Genomic DNA, 14,152 nt, shown 5'->3' with positions numbered 1-14,152 from the left:
GGGGGGGTCTGCGGAAATGTGTCTTTGTATAAAATCTGACTCAGGGCCACCGTGGTGGGCTTCAAATGCCCACTGAGTGCCTGGAGCTCTGTTCAAACCCTGATTAGAGTCCCAGAGACTTGACCTAACCTCTAACGGCCGAGGAGTGGAGAAGCATTGACATCTGAGTAAAACTAAGTATTTAGCAGTGTTGGAAGAAGTACTCCCTTTACTTAAGTTAAAGTACAAATACTAAGTCCTGATCACTCCCTAATGTTCGTATTGTTCGTACTTGTTACTGTTTTTATGGCATTTCAGACAGACAAACTCAAGATGTACAATTACTATGTCTTGAAAAAACACTTATTGTTTGCTGCCAAATGTCAATACAAAATATATTACACACAAAAAAATAATAAAGTACAAATGCTATGGTCTTAAAGTACTCCACTACAAGTAAAAGTCCTGTTTTCAACATTGTAATTATGTAAAGTACTCATTCTGCAAATTGGCCCATTGCAGAATTATATAAAGTACTATCAGCTAAATATACTTCAAGTAGTAAAAAAGTACTCGTTATGCCGAATGGATCTTTCCAAAAATCTATTCTGAAATGTGCAGAATGAGTACTTTTTGTACCTTTAACTATATTTGGATGCTAATACTTTTGTGCTTAAGTTACATTTTTAAATCAGGGCTTGTAATGGAGTATTTTAAGACCATAGTATTTGCACTTTAACTTCAGTAAAGGATCTTCCACCACTGAGGCACATCAAGTGAAAGGTTGTGTGTGTAAACAACAGACCCCATTGAGCCATGGAGCCTCAGCAGAGGAACAGCTGTCCTGCTGGCCTTCACAGAGCAGCGCTGCGTTGTAAACTGACTTACATCGACTCCATTGAGATGCAGGAGCACATAAAGCCCCGCTGGCAGGAACTGTTGACGTCTGCCGTTTGCTGGTGCTAATTTATGCAGGATTATGCTAATTGGCGGGAGCTTTTGTAGAGCCTCTCACACACACACAGAGGAATGTCTCTGTAACAGTAGTGTGTGGAAAAGCATGTCAACTAAACTGATTCTGACTGTTTATTTACCGACACACCTTTCCCTAAGTGATGAGTCAGTGAGCTTAAGGAGGCCCTGTTCCCTTCTCCTGTAGTGTGTTGTGTCAATGATTTGCAAAGGCTAAAATCCCAAAGTTCTTGAACATAGTGACATCCCATCCTATTGGCTAGTGCTCAAAAACATTAGGTAGGCTAAGGGGCGGGACATCGGTTTATCAATCACACAACATTGTATGAGATAAATAAAGAGCTCTTTGAAGCATGGAGAAATGTCACAGTAGAGACGCTACATCTATATGAACATACAAATGTCCTCTTTAAAGTATCTTCTAGATTCCCCACCTTTAAAAATTAGCATATGTAAATACCACACGGTGGATTCTGAGATGTAGAAAAACAAAACTTTATTTGAATCCCATGTGACCCCTATTTGCCACAAGCATTGCACAGTATGAAAAAAGAAATCACATCATTGGGCATCATGTCACATAAACTATACACATGGTCCTATAATACATGGAAATGCTTTTTTTTGGTGATTTCAGAAAATGCTGTCTTTGTCAGCAAATGCCGAAACAAAAACATCTGTAGTGTTTTAATGTTACAGTCCACTGGCCGTCGTTTCTCCGCTGAGTGATGGGATGGAGGCTCAGACTAAGAACCTGCTACATTGGTCATCTGAAATATCCCTTGATGGGGAAAAGAGTATAAAAAAAACAAACAAAAAAAGCACAGAAGTTTCTTTTAAAACAGCTAAATAACAAAATAAAAACTATACTTGTACTCATGAAAACATTTACTACAGTAGTGAATCTGTTTGTCATAGATGAAGTATGTTTAAGACACTGAGATGACCTTCCTTTGCCTTTAGTGTGCAAACAAATGAGGCAAACCGAGCATGAACTCATCTGTGAAATGTACAACAGTAAACGTGTGCGGACGCGACTAACTCCTTCTCCGCTCCCTAAAACGATATAATGGAAAGACGTAAGACAGGCAGCATTTCTCTGATAACATTTTTGGTCCCTGTGTGCAAATAAGATACACATGTAGTAGATAACATACGCATGTATTTGAAATGAATAAACAGCCAAGGCACCTCGATACAGCCAATAAAAAACTCGTCAATTTGATTGGTTTACCAAAAATAGAAATGATCAGGCTTTCGTGTGGATTTGATCTGCAGACAAAGTCACTGAGGAGACCCCAAGTCACCGAGGAGACCCCAAGTCACCGAGGAGACCCGAAGTCACCGAGGAGACCCGAACAAGTCACCAAGGAGACCCGAAGTCACCAAGGAGACCCGAACAAGTCACCAAGGAGACCCGAAGTCACCGAGGAGACCCTAAGTCACCGAGGAGACCCGAAGTCACCGAGGAGACCCAAAGTCTGGACACAAAGTCACTTTCTTTCCTCTTCTCCTGCGCTTTAAGACACCAGCTGTTTGGCCTGCAGCTCCATCTCTGCAGCCCGTTTCAGGGCAACATCCACAAGGAGCTGGAAGCCACTGAAGTCCTGTGTGAGGTCCGGGGGGGTCGGGGGGGGCGTGTTGAAGAGCCCGCTGCGTGGGCTCAGGTTCCCCTCCATGCCCGTGAGCATGGTGGTAGTGGGGGGGGGTTTATGGCTCCCTTCGTCATCCTGGCACCGGAGCATCGCCTGAACCTGCAGCAGGTCAGAGTTCATCATCGTCACCGAGGGGAGGGGCTGCATCGCCGCGGTAACAGTGGTGTGACAGATGACAGACGGGCGAATGGGGAAAAGAGATGGAGACGGAGATGGAGACGAGGAGGTCGGAGACGAGGAAGGTGACGTCATCTTCCTCAGGACTCCTGGGACGTCGAATATGGAGGGGCTGAGCACCCGCTGGTCGTAGTTCTCCTCCTCCGGACCCCCTGCTGGGCTGCCGTGCTTCGGAGACTGCGAGCTGTCGGAGAAACTGTCCCCCCCTTTGCTGCCTTTCCGTGAGATGGTGAACTGGTTGGGGTCTTTGCCGTCTTTCCGCAGCATCTCTGGGAGGAGTCGCCGCCGAGCGTTAATGAACCAGTTGCACACCTGGAGGAGACGAGGAGAAAACAGGCTGTGAGAAAAGTGCACGGATCACTGCTGACACGTGCACTAGCCCCAGGTAAAGATTCACACCTGGGTTCTCAATAGAGGAATCTACACTGCGTGCACTAGAGGCATGGATCTCCCAACATTAGCTTATATCATTTTTTTTTTTAATGCTATTTTTTTTTATTGAGATTTTTTTCTTTGAATTTTTATTGTTCAATGCCAAAAATGTCCCAAATTAGGATCAAAAAAGTACTTCTTATCTTATGGGTAATGTTGGAGCTAGGTATTGCTTTTTAGGCGGCGTGTGGTGCAGTGGGTTAGTGCGTTGGTTCAAACCCCACTGCAGTCAGCATGTCGTTGTGTAATTAATAGTTACATATCAATGTTCTTGCTGTTGTTGTTTATTGTTCTTGTTTAAAAGTACAATTGTTATTCCTACTGTAGGAGCCATAAACTTACAAAGTGGTACATTTTGTTTTAATAGCAATCAGGTTTGAACTAGTTTGTGTTGTTTAGGTAATATCACCCTCTCTCCCACACACAGGTGTTTATAATGAGTGCCAACCATATCCATATGTGAAAACTACAAACCCTTACTGAGACAAAAGAATACAGAAGAAAGTGAATGACCAATAAAACAAACCGCTTCATGGCTCCTACACCTTCTCTAAAAAGAGACTCAAAGTCATCTCCTTTGTGCCGCTGTAATCTCAGTGTCTCTCCCTGCAGGCTAGTTGTAACTGGCTCACAGAGACTCCACCATGAAAATGACTCTGCATTGTTCCCAGACAGCTGGGATGGAGGGAGGGAAATTCCTGTCCTGGAAACTGAGCCAAACCCACAGCGAGGGAACCGAACGGGAGAGAGTTTACTCACGGTGTCTCACACTGTTTCAACACCAAGCTGCTTTTGGATGACCTTCAACTCTGTGTTTATGTGTCATGTTGTGTTTGCCATCTCGACAGGAAGTGATTCAGTCTCCTGTGATGTTATCAGAGTGTGTACCTGTAGTGTTGAGAGCTGAGTCTGCTTGGACAGCAGGGCTTTCTCCTGCTCCGAGGGGTAGGCGTTGTATCGGTGCTCGTACAGCCAGTCTCTGAGGATCTGCACAGACTCTTTGGGTAGATTTCCCCGCCGTTTCCTCTTCCCGTTGCTCCCCGAGCTGGACGACAGATCCAGAGGCGCGTCCACGCTGTCCTCGTCGTCCGTCTCGCTGCCCGAAAGCATCATCAAACCTGAGCGAGGAGAAAACACAGCATGAGACAAAAGGATATGTATCCTCTAAGCGCTGTGCCGCAGCCATTCACCAAACACAGGCTGTCTGGGAGGCAGCTGATGTGTCAGAAGCAAGCTGTCAAGTTCAGCCATGTGATTCATATAAGGAGCGAGGAGGGGGAGGGGGAGGAGGAGGAAGGAGGGAGGAAGGGGGGGAGACGTCACAAAGGCTGGTCTGATGCTGTGTCAGTTATAAAACCTGCCTCAACAAATACAGCCCGTTTGACTCAAAGCATGCTGGGATAAGTAGCCAGGCTGACCACAAGAAACAGTCCCTGCATGGAGGAGGAGAGGTTGTGTCTGAGAGAGGCAGCAGAGTTTCTTATTTCATTTGGAGTAATCAAAGTCAATCATGATCAAACAGGATTTAGGCCTTTTGGATTACATTGAATGGAAAAGAGGAGGGTGGGGGTGGGGGGGGGGAATAATCCTTCTAATTAACTGCTTAACACTTTGATCAGATTTTAAGTCAGGCATTTAGGTTAGTGTTCCTCATATGGTATAAAAAGACTTTTGGATCATGTTATAAAAAGTCCAAATGGCACAACGTAAAAATAAGCACTTTTTCTGTATTATTATATGTTGTTTATGTCACTTTTACGCGTGTATACAGACTTTTACGCGTGTATACAGGCAGTTTACAATGAACAGCAGCACATACGCCATTGAGAGAAGGCAGAAAGTAGATCTAGAGGCTATTTAATACAGTGTGCTCCGAGGCAAAGTAGTGGGAAAGCAGTCAGAAAGTTCCCAAAGTGTGCGCCGCCAACAGGATGAGGTAATTACGCAGCAGGCTGGAGGAAGGGGGAGGGGAGACCTGTTGCAAATCAGCGTCTCCAGACTAAACAAAAGAACCAGGGCTGTGTGCTTCTTTGTATGCAATTCAAAAGTTTCTACACGCAAAACAGTGAGTTCTCCACAAAACTAACTCGCTCTGAACTGTCCTGCTTTCACACAATGGCCAGAAAGTGAGTTTTAAAGCCACCAAGACGTTGCTTTTGTGAGTTTAAACAACTTGTAAGGGGCTTTCTATTGTGTGAGCTCTGCACCACGAGGTCCCTGAATGTAACTTCCCACAATGGGGTCAGGATGAACACTAGCCTACTTTCGGATTTGGAGATATTTTTTTAAAACAGAAAAAGGTGTTTCTGCTCGGAAGACAGCTTAAAGATGCTAGCTGACGATGTATTTGTGGAAATGTAACCCTGCAAACTCCTAAAAACTCACAGCAGTCAGCAAACTTTGACTCATAGCACCACTTTGCTCCAACTTCGACACAAATGTAGCCACTTAAATCCGGGTTCAAACTAAAATAAACCACTCGTTTATTCCAGTTTCCACATTTTACGCAAGCTTTAAAGTTAGCCTAATCACAAGCCGACAATAATGACAGGGGAAACAACACGCATGGCGACACAGCCGTGTGTTATTGTGTCAAAACGTGAAGAAACCCCAGGTAGAGAAGCAGAAATAATACACAAACCTAGCTTAATGCACTTTTGACAATGCGCCAGCACATGGCAGAAAAAGCCCCTGTCATGTCTGGAGAGGAAACAATAGACTGCATGGTTTGCATATGAGGGGAAACGGCTCTGTTAGCCCCCTCTCTCTGCTTATATACACTCAATTCCACTTTATTTCACTTAAAAAGCTTCAAACGTACCTTTTTTCGTCTTCATCTCGGTCCAAAAATGCCCACTTTTTCCCGGTGACGCGCAGAGGGAAATGGTCTTTGTGTGGTGTTTCTCCTCCAGAAATCCACAGCGTGTATCCAAATAACCGTGAATCCTTAATCATGAAAAGGCGCGTGTTTCCCCTCCGGTTTTCTTTTAATAAACCTACTTTGTGCTGGCGGTTACCTGAGATCTGTGCGTCTCTCCAGCCCCTCTCATTGACTGTGTTTGATCCTGGCTGACAGCTATCTTTGACAGCTGCGTGACTCAACCAGAGATCCTCCCACCAAAACCTCTGACATCAGCATGGTGATCCACTGACATGGATACAGTCTGTTCCTGCTGCAGACCCCCCCCCTAACAAGACACCATTTATATTAAATTATGAACCGCAGAAAGACGTTGATTTAGGCGGGCACAATGACGGCAATAACAACATCAACAACAACAACAGGCTGCTGGAGGAGCACTGCGGACCTCGTGGTGACATATCACACAAACCGGTGTAAAACACTATCTTTGCTACAGGCGATGCGTTTTAGCAGGCTGTTTGGTGTTTTGAGTGCTAGTACGATTAGTTCTTTTCTTTTTTATCTCCCTTCAGTATTTCTGCACATCATGCAGAACTATCCACTGCATTTTCGTGCTTTTTGCAATATTTTCAGTATTTGTCATCTGAAAATCCGTTTAATCACCATATAATCGCGGATTTATACCATGTGTACAATAATAATGTGAACACAATTGCACTTTCCTCTCTCATGTTGACACTATATTAGCGGTTATCATTGTGTTGCATCCTTTGAGGGACTGACTCACAGTTATCTTGTTTCAGATTGTGATTACTCTCCTGTTTGGTATTCAGTAGGCTAATACCAATTAGCTCTTTTTTTATTGTATTTCTCTTCAGTTTTTCTGCACATCATGCAGAATTATCTGCTGCATTTACGTGCTTTATTCAGTATTCCCCGTGTTTATGTCAAATCCATTGTATCACCATATAATCTGGTATAACAAGGCATTATATCGTGTTTACCATCATAATTTAAATACTACTGCACTTGTCGGTCTTATTTCTTAGCGTTTATCGTTGTATTGCATCCTCATAGTGACTGAATCATGTTTCCTTGTGTTTTTATCGTTGATTATTATGATAATCTACCGACTGTTGCTCCAATTTTTCGCTAAAATCAACAATAATAGCTAAAAAAACAACTAAAAACTAAGTAATAAGGTTATACGGTAGTGTTATTTGGAGCCAAGCGTCCAGCTGGAGGTTAGAGCAGCGGTTCAGGTTTCTAAAGACAACAGAAGAAGGATCAATGCTCTCATTTGTATTCCCCGCACAGCCCTGCGGCAGCTGCTGCTGGAGCCTCTGCAGCTAACAGACAGGAGTCAGCTCTATATGTGGGGAAATGGCGCCCCCGTGTGGCTGTTCGTGGTACTGCATCCACTGCAATACTGTTTGATAAACACAGGACGCCCTCTGGTGGTTGTTGTTGTGTAATGCAACTCAACATGGCGTGTATAATGAACAATACCTACAGGCCCCTAAGGTAAAAAAAAAACGAGAGATAGTTTGAAATAATATAATAAATAATATTTCGTCCAGTTCTGAAATAATAAATTGCTTAAATGTCTTCACTAAAGAGGCCCATGCTAAGTAAAGAGGGTTACTTTAAAAATGTACTGAGTTATAATTACTAGTTATCTAATCTGGGGATAAAAACGTAAGTGTATTATGTAAGACAACAGAACAATGTTACCTTAGAAAAGAAGAAACCAATATATTTCAGATATAGGTTCACCTACTGAATAAAAAAACTGAACAAATGAAGCAAAGAAAGTGAACACCATGAAGCAGATTCAGGCAGTAGTCGTACAGATTCACACTTAAAGTATTACAGTACAGCTAACAGAGAGGAATAATAGTTCTTGTTTTTTAATTAAAGGTTTACTCTAAAGCTTCATAAGTGATTGAACAGCGGTAGCTTATATTAAGCCCTCACAGTGATTGTGTTTCGACCAGCTGAAACAGTCAGTGTTATAAATAGAGACTGAGCAGGTTAGGCATGCAGCGGCCTGCTGTTGTGCCAAGAGCACATATTTTGTGCCATTTTTGGTTTAGTATACAGCCTCTGACGGTCTGAGAGGCTTAAAGACACAGCGAGAAAGAACACAGCAGAATTTGCCCTCAGAAGAATAGAGATTAACTTTAGAAACTTTGCTATTTTCAGACCAAACGAAGAAGGAATGCTTGTATACCAACACTTTACTGCGGGCAAAACTGTGTTTAACACTTAAATCATTATTATATTAATACGTTTTTAGTGTTTTATAAGAAGGGTTATTGTATTGTATTATATATCATTATTAGTTCCCCCTTAAGTCAAAATATGAACTAATGAAACGTTTTTCTCAAAGTTAATTGAGTAATTAGGAGGTATGAGTTTATTTAGATAATTTAACGTCCTTTTCATACTTTCCATCCCAATTACCTCTGCTTTTGTCCAAATGTACGTTTTAATGGCCGTTTTTATTTGCTTATAAATAACGTTTGCCACTTTCTTCCCCTATTTTTGTGTGTTTTTTTTGGTACTATTTCGATGCATTTCAGTTTTTCACATCATCCTAGAAATCAGTGGACTGTGACACATCAAACCCCTCACATTAGTGGAGAGCTCAAACTCTGACGCACTGACCTCAGATTGGAAAGCTGCGTCAACGCGCATACCAACAGCATGAAGGCAACCGGAAGTTAGGTGGTTTAGATTTTCAAAATAAGTGTGTGTATATAGCACTTTTCATATCCAAAGGTAACTCGGAGTGCTTTACAAACCAAACACAGAGACAATTATAACCAATTCTTATCTCCACCTTCACTAGAGTAATATCTTTGATTAAAAAACACTTAACACATGGACTAATTAAAACAGGATGAAAACATATCATACATTTACAAAATTAAGAAAAAATGACGTGTGACATATTTGTATGCATTTTATTTTGACAACCAAACGGAAATAGCATGTGTTTCATGGTGTCTAACTTGACCTAGTTGATCAGACCGTGTTTTGTTACGGTTAAGTCTAAAATTAGGGAGGCGCCCCAACAGCAAATTACGCAACAGTCTAAACCTGCTCGTCTGAGTGTGAATGGTGTCGGGGCTCAGGACCATGGAGACCACAACTCCGCTGTTGTTGATGTCATGGAAGGTATTTTTAGATGTTGTTGTCATGTTTCTGTAACAGCCGTTCAGTATAAAGGACTCCTTCAAGATGCAGCTGTACAACAGTGCGCTCACACACTACCCGAGGTCGTCTCACAAAGTTACCATAACTTTACTGACTGGCTCTGAGCGACTGAACTCCTCTGACGCACCAAAACCAGGATTTACGCACCAAAGCGCCACTTCTCCAAACACTGATCCGGTGAGAGACTCTTCCGCAAACATGCCTGCGTTTTCCTGCTACGAAGCTTCATCAATGAGGCCGGTTTACTTCACCTCCACTGCTGAGATATCCATCCGCAGACCTGATGGAGTGGAGAGGTCTGTGCCAGTCCATGTCGTGAGGGAAACCAAGACCAAACCTCCCGTGTCTCCAAATGGTGACAGTTTCCTGTGTGGTGACTCTGATGTGATTGAGGACTTGATAGATCATCTGAGGAATGGCAGGGATGAGCTTTTCTCTGACTGCAAACAGCTGCTTCGAGATCAAACACACCACATCTGCAGAAAAGACAACAAGAGGGAGTTTGGGAATTCAAGCGAGGATGACACCGTTTCTCAATCTCCTGTCAGAAGCAATGGGTGGTCCTTACATGAGGAGGAAGTAGTTCCCCTTAGAGAAGATCGTCGTGCAGACCTCATCCTGGATGATTTTAAGGATCTGAGCAATGGCATGCCAGCATCCGATGAGAAACGGGGCTTTGAGCTCAGCGTCCTGCAGGACTCCCCTCCACAGAAGCACCCAGAAACAGGCAACAAAGTGACACGGTACCTGGCCGAAGTGGAGAAACAGAACAAGTATCTCCAAGGGGAACACAAGTACAGGTACCACATCATTCCAGATGGCAACTGCCTGTACAGGGCGGTGTGCAAAGCCACCTTCGGGGACCAGTCGAGGCACGGGGAGCTCAGGGAGCAGACGGTGCACCACATCGCCGACCACCTGGAGGAGTTCAACCCCATCATCGAGGGAGATGTCGGGGAGTTCCTCATCAACGCGGCACAGGAGGGAGCGTGGGCCGGATACCCCGAACTGCTCGCCATGAGCCAGATGCTGGACGTCAACATGCACCTGACGACAGGGGGGAGTCTGGAGAGCCCCACCGTGTCCACCATGGTGCACTATCTCGGGGAGGAGGACGTGTCCAAAGTGTCCATCTGGCTGAGTTGGCTGAGTAACGGGCACTACGACGTCCTGCTGGATCAGAGTCTCCAAAACCCAGAGTACGAGGAGTGGTGCAGACTCTCTCAGATGCAGAGGAAACGAGACGAGGAGCTGGCGAAGTCCATGGCCGCCTCGCTGTCCAAAATGTACATTGAGCAAAATGGATGTGCGTGGAAGAGTTAAAGGACAGATGATCCTGCTTGGGTTCTACATGCTTGAAATTATTTTTTTATAAGGTTTATATCGGGGGAAAGGAAGTGCAGTGCACATACTTTGGTTTTGTATAATGCCGACTTATTGGCAGTGGTTTGAAAGTGTGTATTTATTGGCCTTTTGTTGGAAGACTGGATATTTTTCTATCGTGTTTGTGCTTCGTAGACAGACAGATCTAGTTTGCTTTGTGTCTCTATAGCTACTGTTTAATACTCTCTTTTGCACAAAAGTCACATCAGACAAGTCCAGAGGGTTTGAGTTGTGCCTATTGTTTCTATTATTCCAGTTTCTTTTTCTAGGCTTTTGACAAAATATCACAAATAAAGTTTTGAGGAAACCTGATTGGATGTCATGTTTGATTTCAATGCTTCAATTCTAATCTCAAACGTCATCTTGGATGCTTTGCTGTAATGGGATCCTTATATTACAGGTTTGTCTCCTGCTGTCTTTATAACATGCAGTGACTCAGGAGCCATTCATTCAGGTCAGGCTGCAGGATCAGTGACTGGTTTCCTACGCAGATCACTTCCGATGAGTCAAACCTATATCGAAAGTGCAATATCATAGCATTCTTTTGATTATTTTGCTCCATATTTAACTTTTATGATAACCCTCTGACTTGCTTGGGGAGTCACAGAAGTAAAAAAACATCTTATAGTTATTTCTTCTTGTATTTGTTTGCAATGCGTTTGATATTGAGGTAATCCAAAAGTCACGAGAAGTAATCAGGTTACTTCACTACATAACTACATTTTGAATTAGCCTTGGCAACTCGGATGCAGTACAAACAAGCTGGAAAAACAACATTGAAACCCTTTTTTAATTAATGTCCACACATCCAGCAGCTACAAAGCATGCTATCAATTAGCATTAGCATCCATTTCAAGTCTCTTTAGGTCACTCCTGAGGACATATCCTGCTCACCATGGAGGACTCAGTCTGCTGTTTGACTCTGAGCAGGTTTTCCCCTTCATGATTTAAAATGTATTGAATGTAGGCCTGTCTTCGTAGTTGCTGTCCATCAGTAAAGTACATTTTCCTCCAGTTATTGTGGATTAATATAATACGCAGTGATGGAAGAATTATTTTACTCATTAGCTTTTTACTTTTTCTTAATGAACAATATCAATGCAGGGCTTATTGTAACATAATATTCTAAGTCTAAGTAATTTACTCGGCATCAAAATAATGGGGCTGATTTTTAACCCCAGTCCGCCCCTGGCTCTCTGCTATAATTATGTATAATTATTATTTGTGTCCACCTCCTTTCTGACGTTTATCATAAGGCCAACCCTCTGATAGCGTTTCACTTTTCCTCCACTAGGTGGCGGTGTAGCCTCTCATATACATTTAAGCAGAGTGACTTTATTATAAAAGGAAACTGTGCCTTTTAAAAAAACTTATATCAATGTATTATCCTACACAACAGTACAGTTTACAAGAATAGATAACACCTGATCCTTTACAACAAACACTAGATGCTCTTTTTAGGTTTTAACTAACACTGTAATCATGCTTGTAATCCTGCTGTCGTTACACATCATGTAAGAGTCCCATTTACTTTCACACAGGTCTAAATAGAGACTGCACATATTTGAAGTGTTCTGCTATGACGGAAATCCTTTTCATGCACGTATAACATTGTAATCCTGCTAGTTATCCCAAATTATTTAGAAATTAAACAGTAATCTGAATTCTTTTAATGTAACTTTAAGGGAATACAGTTAGGCTACCTTTTTTTGTACCCTGTTAATCCCGTTACCTGTAATACATTTTTCCCAAATCAGTTTCCTTTAACCTCATCATGGGCTGAAAGCTGTACAGTTATGACGTCACCCTGCAGTCATGTGGACTTCAGGGATGAACGAAAAAAGTTTGTATCTTATTTCTTAATGCAGGAGGAGAGAAGGAGCCTCTTCCTGTTTCAGAGCAGAGGTGAGAGTGGACCGCAGTCCTGGCTCACACACACACACACACACACACACACACACACACACTGGGAGCAGCAGAGGAAGTCAATGAGTGTGTCGGTGAATGAGTCCACATCTCAGAGATTCACCGCGTGTGTGGAAGTTACTTTCAAACAAACCGGGAGAAGATGTCGGGACACCGGGTGCAGTTCGCCGACCTTCCCCCGAGCAAAGGCAGCCCTAAATATCACAGTAAGTAGTTTTTATTACCGTAATTACCCCGGTACGAGTCATGTGTGTGAAAGTCCCGGAGTTTTTGGCTGTTTTCACGAGTTCCCCCTCTGCAGCTGTCACAATGTGAAAGTAACCAGAGTTGTAGAAGCCTAATACAGGGTACTAGTAAAGAAGAGTTGAATATGTGTTTTATTTCATGCTTATTAGCTCTGGGAAACACAGTTGTGCTCCATTAACCTTGGATTACATGATAATACTTCTCAAAATAGCCAAGAAAAATGAATAAATGTTAGATTTTCTTCTAAATCTGAATGCATAACTTGACATATAGTGTTTGATGCAATGTAATACCAGTTTCTCACTATTTTCTGCTACTTATATTCCATATTATGTTCCTTATGCGTGGTTTGAGAATGTTGTGATGACCCTCACCTGCCTCTCCATCAGTGGAGACCCCTCTGCGGCCCACTTATCTGAAGTGGTAGATGCCCTTTACTAACTTTTCATATCCTGACTGAGTGTAATTCTCCTCCTGCTAGGTAATGCTCACCTTGAGATGCATTTAGTGACCCCTACAGTCTGTAAATGTTACACGTAAGTGGTTGTTATGTAGGAACATTCAGGGCTTGCATGCTTTTTATTTAAGTGGTGGTCTAAAGATGTGACTGTGGTCACTTCTGCTGCAGTGTATGCAGCACAGAGAAGCTGACTGACTAGAACATGTATATCCCACTATATTCATTTCCTACTTTGACTTCATTATGGGCTGAGTATCTATATTTTCCTCTTAAAGCCTTATACTTTTGACATCACCCTGCAGACATGTGGACAAGGTGTGAACAAAGTTAGTATTTTTAATTATTTAAGTGGTTGTTAAGGATGTGATTGTGCATGCTTCTTCTGCAGTGTATGCACTACAGCACGAGACACAGAGAAGCTGATTTCAGTAACTAGATAATGTATTTCCCAAAATATAAGAACATTCAGTGTCCTACTTTAACTGTATCATGTGCTGAGTAGCCTATTGGACACAACCCTGCAGTCACGTGGACACTACATGTGTATTAGAGTTAGTATTTGGGATGTTAGTGGTGGTTTAAGGATGTGACTGCGTGCTTCTGCTGCAGTGCACGCACTACAGCGTGAGACACAAGAGAAGCTGAGCACATCTCCATAGCGACAGCTTGAGTGACAGGACACGTGAGGAAAGACGCAATGGAAAATTGCCAGTTTTGCTGCAAAGCCCTCCGGAGTACTGTGTGTGTGTGTGTGTGTGTGTGTGTGTGTGTGTGTGTGTGTTGCCTGAGTGACGCTAACACAATGTGCACTCATTCAGAAGCAATTAAGCACACAAA

General features: G+C 42.9%; 3 protein-coding genes across 3 annotated transcripts in view; 2 read left to right on the top strand and 1 right to left on the bottom strand.

Annotated features, from left to right (window-relative positions):
* Nucleotides 1-1,430: 1,430 nt before the first annotated feature.
* Nucleotides 1,431-6,312, bottom strand: tgif1 (TGFB-induced factor homeobox 1). The gene is made up of 3 exons (XM_010793348.1): nucleotides 6,037-6,312; nucleotides 4,104-4,333; nucleotides 1,431-3,095 (listed from the first exon to the last, which is right to left on the bottom strand). Exons 1-3 carry the CDS (start codon nucleotides 6,050-6,052, stop codon nucleotides 2,472-2,474), a joined length of 870 nt encoding a protein of 289 aa, XP_010791650.1. The 5' UTR covers nucleotides 6,053-6,312; the 3' UTR covers nucleotides 1,431-2,471.
* A 2,786-nt stretch (nucleotides 6,313-9,098) lies between these two features.
* otud1 (OTU deubiquitinase 1) lies at nucleotides 9,099-10,995 on the top strand. The gene has a single exon (XM_010793347.1). It carries the CDS (start codon nucleotides 9,325-9,327, stop codon nucleotides 10,621-10,623), a length of 1,299 nt encoding a protein of 432 aa, XP_010791649.1. The 5' UTR covers nucleotides 9,099-9,324; the 3' UTR covers nucleotides 10,624-10,995.
* A 1,756-nt stretch (nucleotides 10,996-12,751) lies between these two features.
* glra4a (glycine receptor, alpha 4a) overlaps nucleotides 12,752-14,152 on the top strand; it is a 41,507-nt gene continuing 40,106 nt past the window's right edge. Inside the window, exons 1-2 of the mRNA XM_010794180.1 lie at nucleotides 12,752-12,815; nucleotides 13,337-13,391. Coding sequence (XP_010792482.1) covers nucleotides 12,752-12,815; nucleotides 13,337-13,391 — 119 coding nt within the window. The remainder of the gene's footprint in view (nucleotides 12,816-13,336; nucleotides 13,392-14,152) is intronic.

Source organism: Notothenia coriiceps, unplaced genomic scaffold (genome assembly GCF_000735185.1).
Source record: "Notothenia coriiceps isolate Sejong01 unplaced genomic scaffold, NC01 NC01_scaffold00037244, whole genome shotgun sequence".
In the NCBI taxonomy this organism is placed as follows: domain Eukaryota; kingdom Metazoa; phylum Chordata; class Actinopteri; order Perciformes; family Nototheniidae; genus Notothenia; species Notothenia coriiceps.
Note: the sequence above shows the minus strand (reverse complement) of the source record. Positions and strands in the feature narration are given on the sequence as shown.

Bases quoted from the DNA above. Each gene is read 5' to 3' on its own strand.
- tgif1 (XM_010793348.1), bottom strand. The intron at 3,096-4,103 runs GTACACACTCTG...CGTCTCCTCCAG, and splicing joins CTCAGCTCTCAACACTACAG to GTGTGCAACTGGTTCATTAA.
- otud1 (XM_010793347.1), top strand. From the start codon at position 9,325: ATGCAGCTGTACAACAGTGCGCTCACACACTACCCGAGGTCGTCTCAC.